The sequence below is a fragment of the Phascolarctos cinereus genome, unplaced genomic scaffold, assembly GCF_003287225.1.
Source record: "Phascolarctos cinereus isolate Bilbo 61053 unplaced genomic scaffold, phaCin_HiC Scaffold_5;HRSCAF=322, whole genome shotgun sequence".
In the NCBI taxonomy this organism is placed as follows: domain Eukaryota; kingdom Metazoa; phylum Chordata; class Mammalia; order Diprotodontia; family Phascolarctidae; genus Phascolarctos; species Phascolarctos cinereus.
Genome location: NW_027555958.1, coordinates 10,858,002 through 10,884,991, shown reverse-complemented (window position 1 = coordinate 10,884,991; position 26,990 = coordinate 10,858,002). Strand labels below are relative to the sequence as shown.

The following is a 26,990-nucleotide window of genomic DNA, read 5'->3' as shown; positions in this document are numbered from 1 at the left end:
GCCTCTCACAAAGTGGAGAATTTGGAGTCCTGGAGTCTTGTCCCTGAATCCACCCCCCCTGTGTAATAGAGGTTCGTGCCACAATTTCTGTGAAGAAGCGAACGTGCTTTGTTTGAAAACCATTGCATTTTTTTAATTGAGTGAACATAATTGAATTGTTTGTGTAAGCCACATTTTTGTGTATGGAGGTGTATGCTGATCGTGTGCATCCTTATTTGAAAATATGGGTGGTAACTTTAAACATGAGCTAAAAATGAACCGAGCTGTTGTGTGTGGGTTCACAACCTTCGGAGTGGCCGGGATCTTAGCGATAATCCAGCCTCATCCCTTCCCTTTGTGGATGAGGACATTCATGAGGTCACAGGAGATGGGTGTGTAACAGCAGCAGCTCCTAAACCCAGCTCTTATACCTCTCCTGGTAGAGCAGGTTGCCTAGACTTGGGCTCTGCTTTAGGTGCTATTGAGATTCCTTTAAAAGGCTGCCTGACATTGGTCCTCAGGCTGGTCCTGACTCATAATGAGGGCCAAAGAGAAATGCTTTTTGGTTGTTTGTGTGTTGGGAGATAGAAAAGATGACATGGTATTGGTTCAAATGATTTTTCTCTTTAGCTCATAGACAGTAAGGAGTCTTGGCCGAGACTTCGAGGCACATTGTTTGAGAATTCAGAGGAAGAGGTTTGCCAGTAAGCTGAGGCCTAGGGCAGGAGTGGCCATCACTTAGCATCACTTCTTTCTGCTACTTCCCAGGGTTACTCCTGTATTCCTGTACTTTGAAAGAACTGAATAGTACAGAAGTGGGGTGGGGAGTGGGGGGGGACAGGATTAGAGGGAGTAGTCCTAGCACCATATACGCAATCTCTTAATAGTAAGCTGCTGAAAACAGCATCCTCTCCCCACCACGTTGTTCTGCAGAGGTGTGAGGAGCCTTTAGCTGGCTAGCTTAGCACGGTGGCTGGCACACCGTAGCCTTTTAATCAGTGTTGACTGACTGATTGATATTAGCTGGCAGTTCTCCTAGGGGTCATGGTGGCCCTTGCCCATTTTACACAAATGCATACAGACCCATACAGGACAGCCCCTTCGCAGGGACCCTCTAGGGAGTAGCATCACTTTATCTTTCCTTAAATGCAGACTTGTATGATATAAAGTAGAAAAATTCATTTTGTTTTGGTTCAGTCATTGATCACTGATTGTTTCTTCCTGCAGGTTTTTCAGTAAACGCATCATCAGAGCGACTTAATATGGGTGAAATAGAGACTTTGGATGACTACTGAGCTTCTGCACACCGTCTGGCCATTTCCCATGTCTGTTAACCATGGATTCTCCACCTTTGGACATCACACCTTACCATTTACTCTTTATCACCCTGCAACCATCACAGAGCGTATCATCTCAGGCTTTCTCTTCTAGCCCTTTCTGTCCAGGACTCTGAGCAGTCCTTGTTGGCGAGCCTCTCGGACAATAGACAAGTGGACTGAACTCTGTCTATTGGGTGGGTGGTAGTTGGGATTCCTCCCCAAAAAGGATAACTGTAGACAGCAACTATTCACTGGGTTGATTCCATCTGCTGTTTCCTGGAAAGCCCATTGGGATCTGCCAACAGCAGCTTCCTTTTCCCTGTCCTCTCCCCTTCCCCCCCTTTTCCTTTTTTTCCTTTTTTTCCCATTTTTTTCTTTTTTTCTTTTTTTTTTTTTTTTGCTGGGGCAGGGGGGGAAATCTAACATGTGCAGTCATGGAGAGCGTTTCTGGTTAACAGATGTCGGTCAATAACAACACGCCCCATGGGTTGTGACTTCCGGGTCACTTCAGGGCAGAGCCAAACGGTGCCCTCCCGCTCCAGGAGTGGCGTCAGTAAAGCTTAACTTCTGGATAATGTCAGGAAGGGCTTGGATGAGGGGTTGGCTTGGATTGGTTTGAAGTCGCACACCCCTGGCCTGCCTTTTCTGAGCATTCTTTTGGAGGGAATGTTCAAATCTTTCTTCATCAGGCAGTGACATCAAAGCACGCCGAATTCTCCCTCTGGCACACTCCTTCCTTCTTGGACAAAGGAACTTATGATCTGGGAGAGGGACTTTTTTTCTTTAATTTTTCTTTCTTATTAAAAACTGCTTTTTCCCGTAAATATTTTTACTTCAGAGGAATAGGACCAGTTTGTTTTGGGCCCTTCTGCTGAGAATTTGTCTCGTTTAAGAGGCAACTAGGATCTTTACCATATGTATGTATGTGTCTAATTTCATTTTGGGTGGGGATGAACCTTGGCTCCTGAATACACAAGCCTGGAACTGTAGCTGCTCATTCATGACAGTGTGTGCATCTGAATGCTTGAAACCCTTCTCTGAAAAGGGCGTGTTAGAGATCCTGGACTGGCATTTTGTCTTACCTTGACCACCTGCAGTACTTCTGTTCCTGGAGACCACTGAGGGGTGGGAAGAAGGGAGGTGGGGGCAGAAGGAAAGCCTGGCTGGTTGGGGTTCCCTTATGGTCCTTCCCTTCAGACCCAGATGTAATCGGCTTCACTTGGAAAAGGAACCCTTGGACTCGCTTTGCTTCTGCCAAGAGTTCAACGAGCCCTCTTCCCCCAGAACAAACCCCACCCCCTGAAATTGCCCATTGCACTTAGTTTCTGACCTCTCCTTTCTCCTCCCACATTTTGGGAACGGTCGGAGTGTGCCTGCGGGAGAAAGGGCCGCAGCTGCTGGGGTGGCTCTGTGGGAAGATGGCACCTTCTCCTCTCCTCTCTTCTCCCTGCCATCATTGCCTGAAGAAGAGGCTGGAATGATTTTAGTTGGTTTGTTTTATTTTTATTCTTTGAGAACACCGCCCTTCTTATCCCCGCCCCCTCCTGAACATGTACAGTTAATTCTACAGAGACTGCTGCAAACGTGTATATAGTTTTTGGATCCAGTGGCATGGGGAAACGGGGCACCATCCGCAGTTGGGCTCCTGCTCTCCTTTGCTTTGTAAATTCGTAAAGGGGGAAAGAGGGATAGTTAAAATGTTTACAAAACTTTAAGCTCCCTCGGAACTTTTGCCAGTGTGGAGGAAAAAAATGAGAAATAAATAAAAACAGTTGTATTGTATCTAAGAGGGCATTTTGTGCTTGCTTTTGTTGAGGCTGACTTTTACAATCCATCACTTCCAAGAGTAAAGTCCATCCAAAAGGCCCTTTCTCCTCTCAGCTTCATGGAGAAGCCACAAACAGCACTCAGCACCCGGAGACAGTCGCCACTCGCTGCCTTTCTGGGGAATGTTAATGTTGGTGGTGTTTCTGCTTTGAGAGCTCGAAATAAACACCGGTAAGTTAGATTGGAAATATTTGACCAAACACCTGTGAGTGTACCCCTACCTCTAGCCTCTCCTCTTTCCAGGCCTCTCTTTTTCCAGGCGTGTACTCACCCAAGAGTCTGAAATTTGACTCCCCCATCTCCCCTTTTTGTAACAGATGAAAAATTAGAAAACAAAGGTGGTTCTTCAGTAATGAGTCACTCAACTCATCAGACACTTTATTCCCGCTCTTGAAAACAAGCGAACTCACTTGTACCTGAACAGCCTTCTAGCAGACATTGGAGAAAGACCACTCTGACCTTGGACTCTTCAGCCTCTCATCTGCTCATGTCTGTCTTTCTGTTTTGTCTGGAACAGCCCACCTGCCCTCCAGCTTACAGCGTACGTAATTATGCTCTCCTGGGGGACACTCACTTTATGAGCTCAAACGTACTCTTCGTTTCCATTTTATACTCTGTCGTCTTCCTCGCTGCTTGTCCCAGGGTGTTTTTATGGAAAAACTTCCCGTGCAACTCTCAGAAATCCTCAGATCTGGGCTAGAAGGGACCTCAGGGGACCATTGAGTCCAGCCCTTTGCAGAGGAAGAACCAGGATCAGAGAGGTCCCGTGACTGGCTCAGTGTCACATTAGGGACTAAAACAGGAGGCCTGGGATTTGAACCTGGGTCCTCAGACTCCAAGCTCAGCTCTCTGCTTACTATACACCATGCTGCCTCTGCCAGGTAAACCGAAGACGATCAGAAGATGGGTGGAAATGAGTTTACTCTGCTCACTGTCAAGTCAAGGAACTTCATTCACTGTAAGCTAAATGAGTTTTCTACTTCAGTACAGTTAGGGACGTTTCAGGGTTGTTTTTACAATTTGTTTTCATTTCAAGGAAATCATTGTTAATTTATGCATCGAGTTTGACCTACCTTGCAATGTATTCTAACCTGGTGAGAAATGGACATATTTATTTTTGTACAAAGCGCCTCTCTGCTGTTGAGTTAATAAAAGTACAAAACCCACTGTGTGTGGAATCTGTAGCGAGACCACTCTGCTCCCCTCCAGCCTCAGCGTGTTTCTAGAGATGTGCTCCCCCCAGGAGTCTTCGAGTTTGGTCCAGAAGGGATGAGCAGGTTTGCTCGTTCCAGGCACAGTAAGTAGTAACAAAAAGATGAGATTTAGTTGGGGATTCAGGCTAGGGGCAGTTTTCAAATATCTTAAACACTTAGGAATGGGGGTCGAGGTCATTTCCTAAGTTTGGGACCTCAAGTTGATAATCTCCTGGTGGAAGCAGTGAAGGCCTGTGGGCTTCTCCAGGACTTTAACAAAGTACTGTGTGCTACAGATGCCACTGGTGGAAATCACAGTGTTAACCAGAGGGTATCCACAAAGGGTGGTGGGGCAGCTCCAACCTGCTGACAGAAGCAGCTCTCCCCACTCACTCCTAAAGATCCAAAAAGTAATCCTTCCCCTCTGAATTCACCGAGGGGTAAGAATATCTCAATTGAGTCATAACCTTGTACTGCCGTTGGAAAACTTCTGAGCTAGAAGAAGGAGCACTTTTCTGGGCATGCCATAGCAGGTACTTTAAGCCAGACTTTTGTTCTTCTCTGCTTTGTGACTGGCCCAAGCTGCTGAACCATGGCATCAGATAATATGCCCTGCTACCTTCGGTAGTGATGGTGCTGCTTACCCATATTCAAGGGCCTTCTTCCTTTTTCCAGTAGCAGTGTAGGTTTGTACTGCCTCAGTGATACTTTCTTGGTGGTGCGGTAGAGTGCAGGGCTGGGAGTTGGAAAGACCTGAATTCGAATGTGACCTCAAACACTTACTGGCTGTGTGATTTTAAGCCTCATTGAACTTCTGCCTCAGTTTCCTCAGCTCTTACGGTGGGAATGCTGTTGTAAAGATCAAGTGACGTAATATTTGTGAAGTGCTCAGTGCAGTGCCTAGCGTAGAGTAGGTGCTGTCTCCACCTCTGAGTCCTTGTTTTCAGGGTAGCTGTCCAGAGTTATGGACGCCATCTGTAGCAGGAGTCAAAGCAGTGCGAGACCCAAGGCACTTGTCATTCTGCCTCTGTGCTCTGATCAGGTTGCCTGAGGAACCACAGGCTTGGACGAGCTGAGGAAGGTTGAGAAAAGGGTGTTTCCAGGAAATTGTTGAGGGTGTTTTTTTCTGACATTAGATGAGACTGACTGAATTGAATGGAAACCCTAGGTCTGTTGGTGTCATCGTGATTCAGTTCAGTGTAACTCGTCAATTACCCCTTGGGCAGTAAGTCTTGAAAGTGCTGGGAAGACAATATGGACCTGTGATTTTACTGGTGTGGCATACTCCCGGATGGAGAAAGTCCCTTCTACCGGTGCAGGTAGCACCTTTTGTGTTACTTAGAGACTTATCCAGGGTCACACAAGCAGGAGACTTGACCCTAGGTCTTCCTGACTGGAGGACCATGTCTCTATCCAGAAAGCCACATTGTCTTTCACACGTAAGGAAATTAATGCTACACTTGGAGTATTGAGGGGAGCAGCAGCGGTTGGATTGGAAAAGGAAATAAAGGAAAGCTGAATCACTCACCCGAAAGAGATTGGTATTAGAGCTAATGAGAGATGATGCACGTTCATCCTAGATGTGGTTCTATAGAAATACCAACAGTTGTCACCAGGAAGGGAATGCCAGAAGCTGATTCACCATTGGATCTGGCTGTGGGAAACAGTTTTTTTCCAGCAGAGTCTCTGAATTATGGAATGAGCGAGTTTGTAAGTGGGGCAGAATTGGGAGCTTTTTCTTTGTCGAGGTGGAAGACTTATTTCTGTTTTTCATCAATGAGGCAGTAAGGATTTCCAGCTCACTTCCCCACCAAGAACTTCTGCCTAAGGTTTGGCTTGTAAAGTCTGACCTCCTTTTGTGGAGGGTTGAGGATAGAGATGTCATCTTTTTAAGAAATATGAAGGCTTTATCTGGAACTATTGTATGGAAAAATGGAGACCAGGGTAGCCTCCATCACCTCTAGATTGGCGTCAGCGTCAGCAGGAAGCAGGCAGGCTGAGGAAGGAAGGGGTCAGGATGTCGGCCCCACGTTCAGGTGTCAGAGAGAGACTCTGCCTGAAGTGTCTGAAAGATGATCTCGAAGTCAGGTAGGGCGGGAGTGTTCTCATCCCTGTCTCCAGAATCCTTGTGTGCTTTGGATGTCCAGGAAACTTGTTTCGCCTCAGTTCCTAATGCTCCTGCCTTCCTGCATGTTTGTCCTCCTCCTCTCAGCCTTGGTTTCCCCTCCTCCAGAGGTGGCAGATGCCAGGAGCTCCGGCAGGTCTGATGAAACCAACCTTCCCATCCTCATCTCAGCTTTCAGCCTGAATGCTGAAAGAGGGCAGACCTTTGGAAGGGTTGAAGTGAGGCAGTGCCCTGTGCATGCATTTCTTTTCCGTCACCCACGGCTGCCCTCTCTTAGGTTTTTAGTATTGCGTTCCTGGTTCCCTGACATATATGATTTTGGTAGAAGAATGTCAGTGGGTGTCAAGTGTGGCACTGTGGAGTCAGTGGGTCTGGGTCAGAGTCTACCTGTGTGACTGTGGTCAAGTCCTTTCCCTTTTCTGGGCCTCCATCTGTAAAAGGAGAGAGTTGGGACAAATGAGCTCTGGGGCTTCTTCCAGCTTAACATCTAGGACCAATGGGGAGTAATGTTGGAATAAAGAAATAAAATGTTTGTTGCAGGAAAAAGACATCCTAGAGACTGGTGCAGATTCCTTATTTTTGTACAGAAGTAAACAGGATGAGGTTAAGTTGTGCTAAGGTTACACAGCCATGAATTGCCGGCTTTTTGGTTCAGTGCTTGGGCCTCCACATCTCACTGCCTCCTAGGGCCATTTCTGAGACAGAACCCTGGAGATGGGGACAGTCAGAGGTTCTTATCTCTTCAATTGGATTAGCAAGGGCCCTACCCTGAGGCAGAGGAACAGAGGTGGTAGGGTCTTCTCTCCCCACCCCCTTCCAATTCGTCAGAGCCCAGGACTTCCCTCAAGCTGCCTAATCCCTTTGTGAGAGTTTTCATCAAAATAACTAAACTGGTTTGAAGCTTAGGGACTGTGTGTGTGTGTGTGTGTGAGATTGTGTGATTTTTTCCCCCCTCCTTTTACTATCCCAAGGGTGGAGCTGCTCCCTGGCTGAAAGAAAGCTGGTTTTCTTGGTAAGTCAGTCAGTGAGCTGGTCTGCTCTGTGTGTGTGTGTGTGTGTGTGTGTGTGTGTGTGTGTGTGTGTGTGTGTGTGTGTGTGTGTGTGTGTGTGTGTGTGTGTGTGTACGCGCGTGCGCATGTGTGTTCTCTGAGGAAGGAATTTGTGAGCCAATTGGACAGGGTTGGCATTGAAGCAGACTCTTCAAGCTTCCTGACACTTTCTTCCCCCTGCCCTGAAGTCCAAGCCAGAGCCGTCTCCCGCAGAAGCAGAAGGATGGCTCGTTCTAGGATCGCCTGCCTGGTCTTCTTTGTGATGTCAGGAGCCTTTGCCCCTGCTGTTCTCACAGGTAAGAATGAACCTTTGTTTCCAATCTTTCTCCATCCTCCAAGGGCTCCATCCTCCCTGGTCCTCGAATTGAGAATTGACTGGGGGTTGGAGGTCAGTACAAAAGGCAGGGGGCACGTGTGTTGGAAATTTCACAGTGATAATGTGAAGTATAGGAATGGACCAGAATATCTCAGCTGAAGGAGGCTGTCTGGAAAAAGGTGAGCAGCAGCTTCTTTTGAGGGTGCTGAAGGAGTCTCCAAACGTGCTTGTTGACTGTGTTCCATCTTAACTGTGCCCCTGGGAATCTCATCAGTTAGTGGCATTGCCATAGCCATAGAGATATGTGGAAAGCCCTTTATCTGTGTGAAAATGCTCTATAAACGCGAGCTGTTATTATTATTAATCATTTCAGGGAAGGAAGAACAGCTGCAGAGAGGTGAATGGCCCATGTGTGACTGGGGGTTCACGGGAAGCCTGTTAGCAGTAGAGGTCTGGCCTTGTTCTATTGTTCTCAGCTGGCTGAGAGGGAGAGAAGGCTCTGGAAGGAGGAGTGGTAACATGGGAGAGGGTGGCGAGTTTGCAGACACCTGGTCCTAATCTGGGGCTCTGAATCCTGAAGCCCTCGGACAATAAGGACTATGGCAGACAACTTTCCAGGCAGGAATGGATCACAGATTTGCTGAAAGAAGGCTATGCTCTTCCTGAAATTTCTGTTAATACAAGTACGTGCTCTGACCCTGTGTCACAAGAGCTTAGATGGTGTCAGATGGTGAAGAGTTAGATGGTGAGAAAATGTGCTTTTAGTTTTTAGAGGTGTTCACCTTAGCCTTTGGAAAGACCCGGGGAGGGCAGAAGTACTGTTTAGAGACAGTGATTCGTACTGTTCAGCTTCACGTACGTGCTGTGCTTCTGTCTGAGTTTGTCCCTGTTATAAATATATACATATATGTGTGTGGCATTTCCCTGATGGTTTCTTCTTCCCTCCATCACCGATCAGTCTGTCATTGACTCCTGGAGGGTAGGACCCAGATCTCTTGGTGGAGGGTCAGTCTGGGGCCACCTGTGCAAAGCCCCATAGTATTTCGGTGTAATGGTGGCCTCAATACGGCAGTGTGACAACCTTAGCATTTCACCGGGAACATCTTTCTTTGGAACAACCCTCGGTAAATAAGGAGGTCCCGAAATGGCAGAGCTGGAAAGGGCCCTAGAGACAACCCACTCCAGCTACCTTGGGGTAGAATTAATGAAACTGAAGGGACTATTAGTTTGCCCAGAGTTACTCACCTGACTCTGAACCTAGGTTTTTAAGATCCCAAGGCCCCGTGAGATACCTGGAGCCAGAGCTGCTGGCGCTGTAGCTAATGCCAGCTAAGTGCAAACCTGCTTCCTCTGCTACAGCTTTGAGTGTTTCCCAGTCATTCAGACAGCACCCATCTGTGTTCGTTGTCCTCAGCCAGGGTCAGGACCAAAGTGGGGACAAGGGCACCACCAGCCGAGTACATGCGGCTGGAGGTGTTTGTAGCTGAGGACGGTGGTGACCGTACTCAAATTGCTTTCCTCATCTGTAAAATGGCAATAATAGGACTTAGAGCATCCACCTCTCAGAGTTTTTTTAAAAAATAAATTTGATTAACTTCCTTTGTTTTTATGACACATTTCCCACATTACCACATCTCCCCCACTGGCAGAGAGCAAGCTCATGTAATCTAGAGTGAAGAAAAATGGGGGGGGCAAATATTTTACCAAAAGAAACCCACGTATTGGTGAACTTTGATAACATAGCATTCTACATCCACGTTCCCCTACGTCAGCAAAGCAGCAGGGCAGAGTTGGGAGAGCTGCCATCCCGTATCTTCTGGGCCTGTGTTTTACAAATGTTAAAACATCGTGGAAGCCTTCTAAATGCTGTCTGTATCGTATCGGGTTTGGCCTGCCTTGTAGGTCTGTGATTTCATTGGCTAAAGCAGTCTCTAATAAGAAGGCCTACTGCACAGCAATGCTTGTTATTATGAATAACAGTGACTCACGTTTGTAAAACCCCAAGGTTTGCAAAGGGCTTTCCATAACTCATCTCCTTCAGTTCTGACAACTCACCTCCTCCATTTTACAGATCAGAGCACTGAGGCTGAGGCTCACACAGCTAGTGAATTGTCTAAGGCAGGTTTTAACCTCAGATCTTCCCAACTCCGAGTCAGTCATATGCAGTCTTTCTGATTTGGATCTAAAGGGGTGGCCCCTCGACCCTTAGGGCACACTGCCTATTTTCATGGATTGGGATGGGGGCCAGTCATGTGATTTCATTCATACCCAGGCCTTCCAGGTGATGAGAACTCCCCAGGTCTGTGCAAGTTGGCACTTTGTACAACTTATAACGTGAGGGGTTTCCTGGGGCGTCGGCAGTCACCCAGTCAGCAGTGTCAGGGGAAGCTTGACCCTCGGGTCTTCCTGCCTTTGAGACCAGCTCTCACCTGTGAGATCACCCTCTCACCTCTCACTGTCCTGACCTACATAAATGGTGTATGTTTTATTAATGCAGGTAAATGTGGGCGTGCCTATCTCCACGGGTTGCTTCCTTTTTGTGAAGCCCTGTTGATCTGTGTTACAGCATACCTTGAGTTGTTTTTCCAGGGGCAGGAATAGATTTGGCCTGGGTTGAGGGCGTCTATCAGAAAGGAAAGTAGCTGGTCCTGGGGCTTAAATCCCTGAGGAGCTGCCCTCTCCATCCCAACTGAGTGAGCCCCGGATACGTCTGGCCAGATGAGGGTCCGGAGGCCCCCCAGGGGAAGCCACTTGCCCAGGCAGGTGTTGCCAGCAGAGCATTCGAGCCCAGGCCCCCCTGCTCTGCTTCTCCTCCTCCTGGGTACAGCCCAGCCTCCCATTGTTGCTGATCGATTCTTGCTGGGACCTCTAACTGCAGTCAGTCTTGCCTTGCCGATAGGATGAGCCCACCTCACAGGGCCGAGGGTTGTAAAGTCTGTGGCTCTGCCGTGGTGTACGCATGAGGTTCTGGGCAAAGCCAAATGAAGGAATTGTTTTTAAGAGTCCATTTGGGCCTGTCTAGACCCTGTCCTCCCACTGGGCTGTCCAGGGTTGATGATAACTAGAGAATCTAGTCTGACGGCCGCCTTCACAAGAGGTCTCCGTGGAGCTCCTTGTGACTCTGCTTCCTAGGTGGACGCCTCCCCCCTCCCCTACCCCCCTTCCTATGGAGCTGGGCCCGGGCTGAGCAGATGTCAGAGCACCTTTGAGGCCCTCATTTGCGCTGCTGCTACTGGTTTTCTGACCTTTCCTCCTGGACACTTTCAGTGGCAGAGTCTAATGGAGAAGACCCCAGGGCGGGTGGTGAGGCTGGAGGCCCTGATGGCTTGGGGGTGACCTAGGGGGCAGGGCCACAGTGGAGTTGGAGGGTGACAAGGAGGTGGAGGAGGAGGGAGCACAGGGCAGGTGAGGACAAGGTGCCGTGGTGCCGTGGGCCCTGAGCTGTTGCAGGCTCTGGGCTTCATTGGCCAAAGAAGGAAATTTTGTGCCTTACCTCACACTCCGATCCGAGCAGGCCAGAGCAAGTGGGGAGCTGGTGGCATTCCTCTGGCTGTGAGGGGGAGCGCCCACATGCACACCCAGCCCCTTTTCTTTCGGTAAACAAGTTTGTTTAACGTTCAGCCTGACCACGGTGCTCCATGCCCCTTCACACTTGGGCCTCACAGAGGGTCCTTTGTGCCGGCCATGAAGGGCGCTTTCATCCCTGCCCTGGCCACTCGCCCACCTGGGGGCCAGGCAGCCTGTTCATCGCCTCCCGAGTTCACTCGGTCCCCGCTCCCCAGAAATAATGGGCGCCGAGCGAGGAGTTGGGGCTATGGGAGCGAGGAAGCCAGCCCACATCCATTTTAGGGAACGGGCTTGGGTGGTCCTTTCTGTCCCCCCCCCCCATCGCAGCTCTGGGAGGGCCCTGAGCAGCCAGCTACTGCAACCCCACCTGAACAAGGATCCCCCCCTCGACAGCATGGACCAGGGGAGGTCCAGCTTCTGCTTGAAAACTGCTGGAACACGGGCAACGAGGTGGCGCAGTGGACAGAGCATGGTCCCTGGAGTCAGGAGGACCTGAGTTCAAATCCAGCCTCAGACACATGACAGTCACTAGCTGTGTGACTCTGGGCAAGTCACTTAACCCTAATTGCCTTGACCCCCCAAAAAAGAGTTTAGAAAACTGCTAGAACAGCTTACTACCTCCCTGGAGAACACCTGACATCTGGCCTAAATTGGACCCTTGACGGTCAGAACAAAGCTGACCCCTCTCCCATGAGAGGCCCTTAAATGCTTCAAGACAATATTCCTGTTCTCCCCTACCCTCTACCCACTCAGAAAGTCTTTTTTTAAAAAAAAAATGTTTTAATTAATTTATTTTGAATTATCAACAATCCACTTCCATAAGCTTTTGAGTTTTAAATTTTTCTCCCCTCCCTCCCCACCTCTCTCCCCTAGACAGCGTGCAATCTGATATAGGCTCTACCTATACGTTCCTATTAAACATATTTTCACATTAGTGATGATGTAAGGAAGAATCAGAACCAATAGGAGGAACCACCAGAAAGAGGAAACAAAACACAACAGAAGAAAAAAATAGCAAATAGTCTGCTTCGATCTGCATTCAAATTCCATGGTTCTTTCTTTGGATGTGGATAGCATTTTCCATCATGAGGCCTTTGGTCTTAGGTCCTTGTATTGCTGTGAAGAGTTAAGTCTATCAATATTAGTCATTATACAACATGACTGTTTACTGTGTTACTTATAGCACTATAGTATTCCATTACATTCATATACCACAGCTTGTTCAGCCATCCCCCAACTGATGGGCATTCCCTCAATTTCCAATTCTTTGCCACCACAAAAAGAGCTGCTATAAATATTTTTGCACATGTGAGTCCTTTTCCCACTTTTATGATCTCTTTGGGACACAGCCCTGGAAGTGCTATTGCTGGGTCAAAGGTGTGTACGTTTTTGTAGCCCTGTGGGCACAGTTCCAAATTGCTCTCCACAATGGTTAGAACATTTCACAACTCCACCAACAATGCATTAATGTTCCAATTTTCCCACATCTTCTCCAACATTTATCATTTTCCTGTTTTGTTATGTTGGCCACTCTGATAGGTGTGAGGTGGTACCTCAGAGTTGTTCTGATTTGCATTTCTCTAATCAATAGGGATTTTAGAGCATTTTTTCATGACTGGAGATGGATTTCATTTCTTCGTCTGAGAACTGCCTGTTCATATCTTTTGACCATGTATCAATTGGAGAATGACTTGTTTTCTTATAAATTTGACTTAATTCTCTGTATATTTTAGGAATGAAGCCCTTATCAGAGAGACTGCTTGTAAAAATGCTTTTCCAATTTTCTACTTTCCTTCTAATCTTGGTTCCACTGGCTTTGTGCCAAACTTTTCAATTTAGTGTAATCAAAATGATCCATTTTGCTTTTTGTAATGTTCTCTATCTCCTGTTTGGTCATGAATTCTTCTGCTCTCCATAGATCTGATAGGTAAACTATTTCTTGCTCTTCCAGTTTGCTTACAATATCAGCCTTTGTATCTAAATCCTAAACCCACTTGGACTTTATTTTGGTGTATGGTGTAAGATTTTGATCTATGCCTAGTTTCTGCCATCCTCTTTTCCAGTTTGCCCAGCAGGACAGGAACAACTGGGCTGTCATAACACACTGTATGTTAAGTTTGTGGTCCACTCAGATCCCCAGATCTTTTTATCAGAAGAGCGAGCCATAGTTCCTGTCTTGTCTTTATGTAGTAGTTGATCTCTTCAGTATAGGAATAAAGATTTACATATCTCCCTATTAAACAGGTTTATTTTAGTTCCCCGTTGGCACTCAGATACTGCTCCACAAATGGACATTTTCCCAGTGTCCTCTAGGACAACATTCAACTATCTGGATTTTTTGTTTGATTTTTGCCCCCTGGATGGAGTAGAAAGAAGTGATGCAGTAGGATGCAGTCGGAATGGAATAATTAGTCCCTGATTAGTTAATTGTCTATGGATTATACACTGTGGTTGATTGGGAGCAAAGTCTGAATCCTAAGCTGACTGCCTACTTCCCAAGCCCTCTTGTAGCCTCCTCCATGCTTTCCTCTGTCAGCTTACACACAGGGAATACAAGTTAACTTTACATTATATCCTAAACAAAATAGAATAGAGAGATGTAAAATATTGGTCTGAATGGCAATGAAAAGTGCTGCCTGGCTCGCACTGCCTGGCTCCTCCACACCCTCGAGGTCCATACCCTGGCTGCAGAGCCCATCCCATGGATAGCCAGCCCTGCACAGTTTGCTCTCTGGGCTCTTCCTTTACCGTCCCGCTTTCCCTCCCCTCTGAACATGTGCCAGCTTATCCCTATCCTTACTAAAATGTAGTTATCATTTTCCCAGGAGATCTGTGTCTGGCCAAAGGCCTGAAGGCCGTGAGCCAAGCTGCCTCCTTAGTGGGGATGTCCCAGGTGTCCGGTGCTGACTCTAACCTCCCCCTGCAGCATCGGTCAGAGGGGCAGAGCCTCGGGGTTTTGGTCGTCCCCTTGAGGCCATACAGAGAAGCTTCTGAGGTTTTCCTCCCTCAGCCCCCAATTGCTTCTGAGGTGCACAGGAGAGGGGCCCAGCCACGGGAAATGGGTGGCCTCCATCCAGCATCCTGGAGCGGGGGTCAGGGCATCATTTCAGCCCACTGGAAGGACAGGTGCAGGGGAGGCACAGAAGTCACATAACCACAGTGGCCATCCACGGAAGGTCCCCCCCAGCTCTAACATTCTCTGAGTCTGGCAGAGTGGTGCTGGGGCTGGGGAGGCAGGGAGATAGAGCCCCAGCTCTGGAGTCAGGAAGACCTCTGTGTGATCCTGGGTAAATCTTCTCCCTCTGCTGCTCTGTAGGATGAAGGAGTTGGTCCGGATGGCCTGGAGGTCCTTTCCTGCTCTGATCTGTTTCCATGATGCTCTGCCCTGAAGGAGCTTACCGTCTAGCTAGAGGCAGGACAAGTGCACCTGGAGCAGCCTGAGGACCAGGAGAGTGTACTGAAGTTGAGTAAAGATGAAGGGCATGGTGCAGAGGAGAGGTCCAAGGGAGCTGAGGGGAGGGGCAGAATCATCCTTGTAGGAGCTGACGTTTATCTACTGACTTGGAAGTTTGGGGGCCTTGGACAGCCCTCTCATTTGAGCCTCTCAGCAATCGGTGAGGTAAGGAGTACAGCTGTCACCCATTTTACAGGTGAATAAAGCAAGGCCCAGAGTAGTGAAGCAACTTGTCCATCACACAGCCAGTCAGGTCAGGTGGGGTTGGAACCCAAGTCTTCCTAACTCCCCGGCCAACACGAGCTCCTACCTCGCTGTTCCTGCTAGCCCCAGATCCTGAGACCTAGCATGCCGTAGGCAACCTCCTCATTTTACAGAGGAGGAAACTGAGTCAGAGAGAGGTGAAGCTCTTGCCTAGAGCAAGACAGGAATGATTGTCTTTGTGGGTCCTGGTCGGGCTGGAGCGAAGGGAGCAGGGGGAGATGTGGTTGAGTCATTAGTGTGGTGCAGAGGTTGTAGAGAGGGAGGGTGCAGCATGCTGGGAAGAGCGGTGCTCTGGATTCAGATCCAGCCTCTGTCCCTTAACTATTGATGTGGCTTTGAGTAAGTCATTTGGCCTCTGGGCCTGCGTTTCCCCAGCTGTAAAATGAGGGGGTTGTTCTGAGCTGCCTTCCAACTCTATAAGATCTGGGCCTCAGTTTTCTCTTACATCAAAGGGAAATGGTGAACTTGACCTCTCTGGTCCCTTCATCTGGGCACGGGGAGTTTCAAGAATACCCCAGAACACTTAGTTGTGTGCCCAGGCTTAACCTGCCATCACCTCTGGTTGATTGCAGTGAAGTGATCACTAAATGAGGGCCGCAGAAAAGGCTTTCAAGTCCTGAGTCCTGGGATGGGACCCCAGGTGGCCCCTCACTCACACAACCATGATCGGCCAGTCCCAGAGAAGCAAATCCTCACTGACTCTCTGCGGCATCACGAGAGCTGCTGTCCTCTCCCCCATATACCCTGTTTGCCTTCAGAAGGAGTCTCGGCTTGTACGGGACAGGGCTGGCCACAGCCATGTCCTCACACTGGCCAGCCTCCCACCCCTTGTGGTGCTGAGGGGAGATGAAGACGAGCCCAGCCTGGTGGGTTGGCCTGGCCCTTGCGGGATGGTGACGAGGGAGCAGTGAATCTGTCCCCTTGTCTGGGGGCCCTCTGTTTGTTTATTTTTGGTGCCTGGAGGTCTGTTCTGGCCAAGCATTCCTATGGAGTACACTCAGGCCTTGTCTCCTAGGAGGAGCAAAAGCCTTTTCTCTGTGAGACAAAATTAAACCGTTGGACGCTGCCTGGAACCCATCTCCAAAGGGCAGCTTGTCCAGGAGGCGGGGGACGAGGTGTGCTCTGGGGTCCGCCCTGTTCCCTAGGGTGGGTTCAGCCTGACCTCTGTGGACCAGAGTGGCAGCCACTCCCTCCCAGGCCCTGGCACTGCCCGCCAGTGTACACACAAGAGTAGTCACACCTTCCCGCAGGGCAAGCCTTAATAAACCAAATCCTTTTTTTATCCTCCAACCTTATTCCAGGCCAGAGGGCTTTTTTCCTTTTTTAGTTTTTATGATAGTCCACCTTTGTCGGACCCTCGCGTCTCCACAAGCTTTGAGTCAGGGCTTGCAGCCACTTGGAGGAGACAGTCCAGTTTCTCCTGATGACCCAGGGTAGCCGCCTCCCCAGTTCACCCCTGCCTCCCCCAAATTTAAAATTCCAGCAGCCTGAAAGTTGGGGCAAGGAGCTCCCCGTGTCACATCAGTGATCCCACGATCATCACATCTGGAGGTCAGCTGAGAGCGATGAGGGGAGGCTGTCCAGGGCCATCGATTTAGAGCAAAAATCAATCCAGTGTTTCTTTTTAAAAGATTTCATGGATGTCTTCTGTTGTGTCATGAGCCCCTGTATCCCTCCTCCTGCTTCCTCCCAAAGAGCCATCCCATTTAACAAAGGGGAAAAAAAAAGAAGAGGAAAAAAATTCATTAAACCTATTACTTATCCAAAAAAATCTGACATAACTTGCAATGTTCCACACCTGTGGGGACCTACACACACACGCACACACATGAAGGAGGTGGGGAGAGTGCCTCATCACTCCTTGGGGGCCAGCCTTGTTCTATATAATTTCACAATACCCATCTTCTCAGTCACGTGCGTATTGAGTGCCTACTGTATACCAGTTCTGAGGAGAAGATATCAGAGATGTGGGGAAGAGCCTCAGACCTCACTGAGACCGAAAACCAAAAACCTCGTTAGGGGAAGAACATTGATAATTACTGCCCTGTTTCTACTCTCCTGTTACTTTGAACCAGGCCTAAGCTAGACCTGTCCAATAATTCTGCCTTGAGCTTAGAAAACAATAATAAGGCACTTGTGGAATCAAAGAAGTTATAGCTACGGGCGGGGGGGGGGCACATTGGGAAAGGCTTCATGTCGGAGGTGGTGCCTGAGCCACGTCTAGGAGGAGGAAGGTGCAGAGGGGGGGCGTAGCAGGCCTTTGGGGTGACCAGTGCAACAGTACAGTCTTGTCAAGTTCAGCGTGTGTTTTACAGATGAGGAAACTGAGGCCCTGAGAGGCTAAGTGATACAGTCACACATCTGGTAAGTGACTGGTGGGATTTGAACCCAGGTCCTCTGAACCCCTTTCTGAAAGGAAGGAGGTGGTGGCTTGACGTGAGGAACATTGCCAAAGTGAAGCAGCCTGCTCCTGGGGGTAGAGGACTTCCCTCTGGAGGCCTTCATGCAAAGGCTAGATGCCCCTTGTTGATGTTACAGTTACCTGGCTTGTCCTGGGGATGGCCTCTGGGGCCCCTTTACCTCTGAGAGTCTGGGACCTGGCTCATCCCCTAAGTTTACAAAAAGGACACTGTCCCATTGTGTTTTTGATTGAAAATGAGACACCCGGGGCCAATCCTTGGGTCCGCCTGCCCACCAGCCCTTTTCTCTAGCCCCCAGGCCCACCTAAAGGCCCTGGGACATCAGTCAGCCCAAAGGCTGCCCAGACTCGCTGCTGAGGAGGTGGGGGTGGGATGGGGAGTTGCTCTGTCCATCCCTCCCCTGCTTCAGCCCTGACTCCCAGCCCCCGGGCCCCAACCCCGAGGGGACTGAGCGCTGGACAAGAATCTTCCTTGTGTTCCACGGTTCTGAGCTCCTGGCTTCTCCTCCTTCAGGGGCCAGGCTCATCCTCCCCTCCCTCCAACTCTGCTGCCAGTGCCTTCCCTCTGAGATGGGGCCCATTGCTCTGCCCTCTTGTGTGTGCATAGTTATTTGTGGAATGGAAACACTCTGAGGGCAGGTGCTGTTGCAGCCTTGTTTGGTATCTCGTAGCCCATAGCACACAGTAAGACCCTGATAAGCACTTACTAGAAATGCCCTGAACGGTTCAGAGGAGGGCCTGCTCCAGTGAGCCTGACGGCTAGGTACTGGGAATGTAAAGAAACAGGAGGTGTTCTCCAGCCCCAGCAGCCTTCCTCCTCCCCACATCTGGAGTCCTTCCAGAGGAGTGTGCGCTAGGGGCCGAGTCCAGGGACCGCTGTCCTCCCGCGGCCCCCTCCAGGGCGAGTGGTTGTGGGGGGGGGGTCAGTATTGGTCCACGGTGGGGACAGCTGGCAAGGTGACTGGCGCTCCTTCCCCTCGCTTTGGCTGTCGATCGACCAAATGTTTGTGTTTGGGCTTTGCTGCTGCCACCTCCCTCTGTCCACCCACCCAGCCCAGGACAACGAGGTGGGTGGAGATCAGTGTATTATCCCCATCGTAGTATAACCAACAGCAGAAAGGAGAAACTGAGGCTCAGAAAAGAGCCAGCTAGTGACACAGTGCTTGGCAGCAGGGCGCCAGGGTTCTAATCCTGCCTCAGCCACTTACTACCCCTGTGGCCTTGGGCAGTCACTTCTCTCTGAGCCTTAGTTTTTTCATTTGTAAAGGGGGCAGGGTGTCTCTGGGGTCCCTTCCAGCTCAAAGTCTATGATCCCTGAGAAGCTTGGGGCCTCAATTTGCCTATCTGTAAAATGAGGGGATTGGCCTAGGGGGTCCCCGAGGTGAGCTGTAATCTTCCATTATATCCCCATCCCAAAGAGTGGGCAGATGCTGACTATGTTTCCAGTTCTTCTCTAATTCCTTTGAACAGGATTGTCACCATGGGACAGTCCCCACTGCTAGCCTCAGGACAGTTAACTCTGGACGGTGAGCACAGCCCTTTTTTCCCCAGCATTTCCACCCTCCCTCCCCCCATAGGAAGAATCATAAAATCCCAAAATCTCCAAGGTGTGGGGACCTGAAGTTTGTCTAGCTTGGAGTCCTAGCTCTTGGGGTAGGAGGGGCATCCTGGATGTCCAAGCCTACCTCCTTCCCTTCTCAGGGCCCCGGACCCACCCAGGCAGCCAGATGCTTGGGTCTGGGGGTCTTTGGCCTTGAATACACAAGGATTTTCCATCCTCGGGTGACACTCCCAGTGGTTTCAGTGGGGACTTGTGGAATGTCTCCTGTTTTCACCGAGGCCTCTGACTCGTCTCAGCCACACAACAGGAGCATTGATAGACCCCGACAGGCAGCTCCTCCCTGGGCAAACAGCCCCAACCGGCCAGGCTCAGAGCAGGGGCCGGGGAAGCGTCTGATACCTGGGAGAGGCTTTTGATCTTGTGATCGGCTCTGAGCTGGACAGAACCTCAGAGGCTTCCAGTCCGGCGGCCTACATGCCTCTGCTGTGTAACAGAGAGCCTTTCTCTCTCTACCTCCTCACTGGCTCCTGCCCAGCTCCCATCGAGGCTCAGCCCAAACACCCCCTCCTCCCAGAAGCCTTTCCTTATCCCCTCAGTGCCTGGCACATAGTAGGAGCTTCAGAAATGTTCATTGACCGGCCAAGAGGCCAGTTTGCTAGATCAGGGAGTAAGGTATAAGAGGGCAGTAAAGGTCTGTAAACATTTTTGTACCAATAAAAGAGAAACGTTTGTGAACTGGCCACAGTAGGATGTGAGGTCTTCGAGGGCAGGGCGCATCTCTGTTTTGTCTTTATATCACTTGCATCCAGGATAGGGGCTGGCACAGAGCAAGTTTGTTGAGTGAAACATAGGTGATGGTGGAGTTATTCAGACAATTAACGGATGAGCTCTCAATCTGCCTTAACACTTAAAGCTCTGGGCCAAGACCCTGCTGGGTAGTTTGGGGAATGGTTGAGTGGCTGGTCCCAGAGAATAGTCATTAATGAATAGAGATGTCAGCAGGGAAGGAAGCCTCCGTGGTCCCAGGGAATCTGTCCTTGACCCTGTGCTGCTTGTTATCAGTTACTGAATAAAGGCATGGTGGATACGATGTATCATGTTGGATGACAAACTTGGCCCCTCATTCTAGCCTGTCAGGATATCCCAGTGAGATGACGTTTAGTTGGGACAAATGTAACATCTCGCATTCAGGATCCAAAAAATGAACTTCCCAGATATAGGATGGGAGAAACAGTGTGTCTGAAAAAGATCCAAGGATTTTAGAAAACTGCATGCTCAGTAGGAGGGCAGGGTGGGGAGATGCCATAGTACACAGAATGCCAGGCCTGGAATTGGGAAACCTGAGTTCAAATTTAACTTCAGACACTTACTAGCTGTGTGACCTTAGGCAAATCACTTAACCCTGTCTGCCTCAGTTTCTTCATCTGTAAAATGAGTTGGAGAAGATAATGGCAAACTACTTCAGTATCTTTGCCAAGAAAACCTCAAATGGGGCCATGAAGAATCAGTCATGACTGAAAAACAACCCAACAGCATGTTCAGTAGGAGTCAGCATAATAGAGCCATCAGAGAAGCTAATGAGATCCTGGGGCCAGGTGTTCTTAACTGTACTGGTGTCACAGACTCCTTGGGCAGCAGCCTGGTGAATTCTAGGGGCAACTGGGTTTCATAGAATCGTATTTTTAGAAGCATATTGAAATCATGTTTTTCAAAGCATAGAATAATTTTTAAAAAGGTACAAAGGAAACCAATTCTATTGAAATAAAGATATATTTTCCATCCAAGGTCATGCACCCCTTGAAATCCATCCAGGGATCCTTTAGGTCCACGAACCCTGGTCTGGAGGATGGCAGCCAGGCTGGAAATCTCAAGTCATGTCCCAAGAGTCGTGTGGAATGAAATGAGGGTGTTTAGCCCGGAAAGAGAAGGTTCGGGGCACATGGGATCAGGCTCCCCATATTTGAAGTGCTGACTCGTGGAAGAGGGATTAGCTTTGCTTGGGTTGGCCTTGGAGGAGGAACCAGGAGCATCTGTGAAATGGCAGAGAGGAAGATTTGGGCTGGACGTAATGAAAAGCTTCAGGTCGATCAGAGAGGTTCAGAAGCGGATTAGGCTCCCCGGGTAAAGGCTGGCTGGCTGCTCCCCAAGAACGTCACAGGGATAGAGACTCTGAGCTTGAAGGGGCCTTCGAGGCCTAATCCCCTCATTTTACAGATGAGGAAACAGAGGCTAACGTTGTAGAGAGAATTCCTGTTCAGTCTGGAGTTTAGCCAGGTGGCTGCTAAGGGCCCGTCTAAATCTGAGATGAGGTTTTGTGCAACTGTGATTGGAGAATGACCCAGGTCACCCTTTTATCATCCATGAAGACTGCCACCCACAAGGAACAGTCCTGCTCAGAGGCCAAATGAGTGTCTTTGCTGGGGGCAGGACTCCTGGGTATATGCAGAGCCTCTGGAAAGATTGGATAGCTGTTGCCCTGGGACATATGGAGTTGGAGAAAGGTGGGTTTGGTGGCACAGGAGCCCTTTAAAGGTGGGCACCATGTCACATGGCACCCAACAGTGCTGGGTACGATAGGGGTGTTCCCCTGGGCAAGATGTCTGAGACAGTAAAACCTTCCAAGTTTCCTAGAGAGATAACCCGGGGCAGGAGGGGGGGGGGGGAAAGAGTGGTCATAGTGTCTCAGGTGCTGGATTTTAAAAAATAATGTCATTAGCGATTGAGAGGAGGGAAGTGTGTGATTCAGGGTCAGTCCTTTCAGATCAAGATTCCCAGTTCACTGCTACGATAAAAAGAAACATTGGTTATTTTTAAAAGTGAGTTAATATGGATTTATTATCATCCAGAAAGCCATCCCACATAAGACATTGGGCACTCAGAAAGGTTGGTAGCCACCTTAGGGAAAGGAGGGGAAGCTCAAGCTAGATATGGTTAACAGTGCGAACTGGGCCCCTCCAGCTCTGAGGGGGCCCTGGTGCACAGCATCCATTAGCCTTGGGACAGATCCCTTTAGAAGATGGGGTGCTCTGGTCCTGAAGAGCACAAATGACTGCTAGAAAGCTCCAGCAGCCTGCCCTGGGTGTGTTGAGCTACCCCGCCTCAAATCACTTTACACTTGAGTTAGTGGAGAAGAAGTTCTTAAGCACCTACTGTGTGCCTGGCACTCTACCAGGTATAAGGAGATAGAGATGATAAACTACTCAGTCAGTGCTTCCAGGATCAAATAGAAAAGATCTGCGTGGCTTTTAAAGCCCTTCACGTCCTGGCCCTTCGTACCTTTCCAGTCGTTCTGTATCTGATTTCCTCCAAACACACAGTGTTCCAGTTACTCTGGCCTACTGTCTGTTCCCCTCTAACTGCTTCTCCCTGCACCTTTGCACCGGCTGTGCCCCATGCCTGGAATGCCCACCCTCTCCACCCCTGCCTCCTGGCTTCCTTCAGGGCATGGCTCAAATCTCATCCTCTGCCAGAAGCTTTTCTTGTGTTCTCTCCAACACAGACACACACACACACAGACGCAGACACACACTGTCTCCCTTCTGACATGACACTGTCTGCATCTTGTATATGCACGCGGTAAGGGCTAATCAGTGCTTGTAAGTGGTGCGTTAGTCTCAGGATGCTGTAAGGAGCTGGCATGCATCACCCCGTTGTTCTTGGAGGGGCGGGGCTCGGAGCCCTTCCCTCCCTCTCTCACCCCTAGCTCCAACCGTCCTCTCCTAGAATAAATTCTACCTTTTGACCTATTATTGGAACGTGAGTTAAACAGCCTTGCTTCCTCCAAAGCTTTATCAAGGTCCAGCACTTAGCCCAGTGTCCGGCTCATAAGAAGGTACTTAATGTCCATGGATTGATTGATGGTGTGGAGGGGACCTCTGGCTTCTGAGAAGCTGTGCCGTCAGAACCCAATCTCGGGAATCTTTTCCAAGCTGGAAAGGCTTCAGGTCTAGGCCCAGGGACAGAATGTGTAGCTGTCATCTAGAGACCACCCTCGAGAGGTGAAACCAGGCTCACCAGCCCTTGAAGCTCATCTCATGTTGTAAAGGGGCTGTAATCTGCGTTAGGGGAGGAATGACCCACACTGATGGAATCACAGCTTCTCGAAGTAGAGAATGATGGAACAAACATTGTCACAAAGGAAGAGGAACGTACGTGATCAAGATAATTTGCCGCAGGGTTTCTTCATGGTCGCCAGGAACAACCTGATTGTACAACTTGGCTGGAAAAGTGCAGCGTGCCGATATCGTGGCATATGCTGTTGCTGAGGATGGTAGGTGCCATTTCTGTGGTTTTACAAACACAGTCTCACTCGAACCTCGCTCCAGCCCAGGGAGTTGGGTAGTAGGTTTTCTTAGTCCCGTTTTACAGATCCACGGAATCTCTGAGCCTAAAGCAGTAATAGAGAGCTCTAGCTCCAACCAGTACCTGAAAGAGGATCCCCCTGTGATAATACCCTACAAGTCTTCATATGGAGAAACGGAGGCTCAGGGGAGCTCATGGTCATGCAGCTGCTAAGGGTCGGAGGGAGAATTTGAAGTCTAGGGGGCTTTTTCTGCTATGACACATGAAAGAGAAGAAATAAGAGGAACAGGGACATGGTGTAGAAAGCAGGATGAGAAGATGGGGATTGACCATAGCGATGTTCAGGGACTTTGGGTGTGGGAGAGAGAGGAGGGAATAGAGAGGGCGGAGGCAGAAGCCTCATAACCCGGCCCCATCCAACAAGCAGCATCACGGCCAGGAAAAGCTGAGCCGTGGCCCTCTCTGACACACCCTGGCCAGGCCACCCCAGGCAAGTCCTTAGAGTGGCCCAGGTGTTCTCAGATGTGCATCGGTAGAGGGCTTTCCTCACTAGAGAGCTCCCTGCTCTGATGAAATCACAGATCTAAACACCAGCCTCCCCCCAAATGTACCAGCTGTTACATTAGGGGAAGGAGATACAAAGACAAAAATGTCCCCTTTCTTCTAGGAGTCTACGTTCTGGGGGGGGGAGGGGAATGAGGACAACACGTAAACTAGTAAGTCTATAAGTGAAAATTAATTGAAGCAAAGAGAACGTTGATGGCTAAGAGTTCCAGTAGGAAGTAGCCAACGAGCGGGATCCCAAGGGTAGTGACTGGACTGAGGTGACCGAGGCGCTGTGGTACAGTGGAACGACTCTAATTGGCTTTGGAGTCAACATAGGTTCAAAATCTGGCTCTGCCATTTAGCACCTGTGTGACCTTGGACAAGTCTCTTCCCCTCTCAGTCTCCGTTTCTTCAATCTGTAAATCTACCTCAGAGGTCAGTTGAGAGGATAGCACCTTGTAGACTTTAAAGTGCCATAAAAATGCAAGTTATCATTATTATTAAATAATATTTCATTTTTACCTTACCAGTATAGGTTGCAGTGCTACGATTCTTTATTTTAATATGCATTAGATTGTAACATAAGTGGACAAAACATCTGCTGTTTCTAGATTATGGATAAGTGTTGGGTTGTAAGCCCTTCTTCTATGGGCTCATTGGAAACGTCCTTGGGACAAATCCAGTAGCGGACGGGGTGATGCAGTTGGCGCGTGCTGCGTCCTGCGCCTAGGTGGTTTTAGTTTCTTCTGCTAGATCTCTACCTTTTGGGGGTTTTTTTCATTATCTGACACTTGGAGGCTATGAGCATTTGGTATGGCGACATCTGTAAATATGCTGTTCCTCAGTTTTCCTCAGTGATATGTCCAGGCATTTGTGGGCAACAGTTTCATCTGTGAGATGGTCCAGTTCCAGGATAGAATTCTCAAGGATATTCTGGGGTCTGCCTTTGGCGCAGTCGTGCCTACTGCATGATGCCTGACCCAGTTCTCCTTCACGTCAGTGCCTTCCCTCTGACATCCTCTCTAAGTTTTCTTCTCTACGTCCTATTTGTATGTAGTAGTTTGCATGTTTTCTCCATCATTAAAACACGGGCTCCTTGAGGGACGGTTTTTTACTTTTTTTGTGTTTGCTCAGCACTTATGACGGTGCCTGGCACACAGTGGGTGCTTAATAAATGCTTGTTGGCTTTACTTGTAGTAGGAGGATTTGTCATCTTTGAGCTTTTGAAGGATAACAAGCATTCTGGTCTGTAGTTCTGGCCACCTGTTTGGGTCTTTCTGGGGATTCAGCAGGTGCCACATTCTTAGTCGCCTGCCGTGCTAGGTTGCACAGTTGTCTTTCCTTTGCCAAACCTGGGTTGATTAGCCATTCCAGCCTTCTTAAGAATGGCCTTTCTGATGTTGGTGATTAGTGACTCCTCCAGTATCTCACTAGGTACTGGGTCGATGGTGGTGCTCAGTGCCTTAGCACAGGTGGTGTTTCCGTCCTGCTCCCGTCATCTCTCTGTTTTGCTTTCCAGCAGAGTATCCCCAAGGCCCTGTTCCTACCTTGTGGAACGACCCAGGGGAGCTGCCGTCGGGAGTGGGCCCCTTCGAAAGCACCACCCACACCCATGCCTCTGATGCCACAGACCTCCCCCTCTATACCTCAGAGTATGAGCCAGAGGACACTACCCATCTGCACCGGCTGGATGATGGGACTGGTAAGGGAAGACTTGATTCTTCTCAGGGGCCCTCGGATGGGGGAGGAGCTAAGAGAGAGGCTCTTCTCTCCCCATAATAATCAACACCATCCCCCCCTCCCAACACCAAGGTTCAGCCCCAGAGATCATTTAATGTGTGTGTGTATGTGTATAATCTACAGGTAAGGAAACTGAGGCCCAAATGGGAAAGTAACTTGCCCAAGGTCACACAGGAAGGTAAAGATTCAAACTCACCTCCTTTGACTTCAAATCCAGACTTTCCTAGTACAACCAACTGCCTCCTCCTTCATTTAACCAAGATTTGTTTGGTGGCATCAAAAGCACTGAGCTAGGCACTTAGGGAGCTAAAACAGTCTGGTGGCATGGCACGGTGGGGAACTGCTTAGCTCTTGGGTCAGAAGATCGGAATTTAAATTCCGTCTTTGATGCTTACTGCCTGTGGGATCTTGGACAAGTCACTTCAGTTCTCTGGGCCTCAGTTTCCACATCTGTAAAATTTGGGAATTGGACTAGCTAACCCCTGTAACCCCTTCCAGCTCTGCATCTCTGATCCTGTGTTCCTATGCACCAAGTAGGTGTGTCTGTCTCAGAACTGTGGGAGACAGCTGGCCCGTGGTAGTGACATGGACTTTTCAGTCTAGTGTCTTAGATATAGACCAAGGAAGACAGCATCTAGTATAGATTTGTGCACATGACAAACACTCTATAAATGATTGCTGAATGATTGAATTAATGACAGAAACACCAAACATTAGTTTTATGCCTCAGTCGATATTTCTCCCATTCATTTTGCTCTGGGCGACCCCTTGGTGAAGATGTTATGGATGATAATCCCGATTTGGGAAGGGTTTGGCCTGGATGACCTCTGAGGTCCCATCCACCCTGTGGTTCTTTGAGTCACAGTGCAGGCGCCCTCCAAACACCAGGCCTTTGGGCCACAGAAGTGCCTGTTCTGAATTCTGTGCTTAGGCTTGGATTCTCAGCCTCTCCCATCTCCCTCTGCCTTCCTTAGGGTCCTTGGGCCCCGGAGCCATTGCTGCCATCGTGATCGCCGCCCTGCTGGGCACCTCGGTGGTCCTGGCTTTGATCGTCATCACGCTGCGAAAATTCTCCGCTTCCTGAATGAAATAAAAAAGGTTTTGTTTTTCCTACCATCTGGATTTGGCTAAGCTCACTTGGCACACCAGCCTTCTCTGTACGACTGTCTCTTCCACATCCTCTCCTCCTCCTCCTCTGCTGCTCCCTATAACCTGAGACAGGGAAAGCCCCAAAGGCCCTTTACCAAGATTCTTAGTTGTTCCCTGCTGGCCTTGGCGTTTCTATCCCAGTAGTCACAGGGTGAGAGTTGGCCCCATGGAGCAGTCTGG

General features: G+C 49.3%; 2 protein-coding genes across 12 annotated transcripts in view; both read left to right on the top strand.

The window, feature by feature from the left end:
* Window positions 1-4,291, top strand: part of GIGYF2 (GRB10 interacting GYF protein 2) — a 162,318-nt gene extending 158,027 nt beyond the window's left edge. For 9 of the 10 annotated variants that reach the window (XM_078154640.1, XM_078154638.1, XM_078154642.1 and 6 more), the window contains one exon: window positions 1,207-4,291. In XM_078154640.1, coding sequence (XP_078010766.1) covers window positions 1,207-1,274 — 68 coding nt within the window. In that variant the 3' untranslated portion in view covers window positions 1,275-4,291. The remainder of the gene's footprint in view (window positions 1-1,206) is intronic. The other variant, XR_013486773.1, reaches the window with a different exon arrangement.
* Window positions 4,292-7,624: 3,333 nt separating this feature from the next.
* Window positions 7,625-26,774, top strand: SNORC (secondary ossification center associated regulator of chondrocyte maturation). Of its 2 annotated transcripts, none has more exons than XM_020972231.2 (3): window positions 7,625-7,788; window positions 25,444-25,623; window positions 26,636-26,774. In XM_020972231.2, the coding sequence occupies exons 1-3, from the start codon at window positions 7,716-7,718 to the stop codon at window positions 26,743-26,745; spliced, it is 363 nt and encodes a 120-aa protein (XP_020827890.1). In that variant the 5' UTR covers window positions 7,625-7,715; the 3' UTR covers window positions 26,746-26,774. The 2 variants fall into 2 exon arrangements, with proteins under 2 accessions (XP_020827890.1, XP_020827888.1); XM_020972229.2 differs by having other exon boundaries at window positions 7,627-7,788; window positions 25,441-25,623.
* The last annotated feature ends 216 nt before the right edge of the window (window positions 26,775-26,990 follow it).

Coding starts and splice junctions, on each gene's coding strand:
- SNORC (XM_020972229.2), top strand. CDS start 7,716: ATGGCTCGTTCTAGGATCGCCTGCCTGGTCTTCTTTGTGATGTCAGGA. Junction 7,789..25,440: donor TGCCCCTGCTGTTCTCACAG/GTAAGAATGAAC, acceptor TTTGCTTTCCAG/CAGAGTATCCCCAAGGCCCT. Junction 25,624..26,635: donor CCGGCTGGATGATGGGACTG/GTAAGGGAAGAC, acceptor TGCCTTCCTTAG/GGTCCTTGGGCCCCGGAGCC.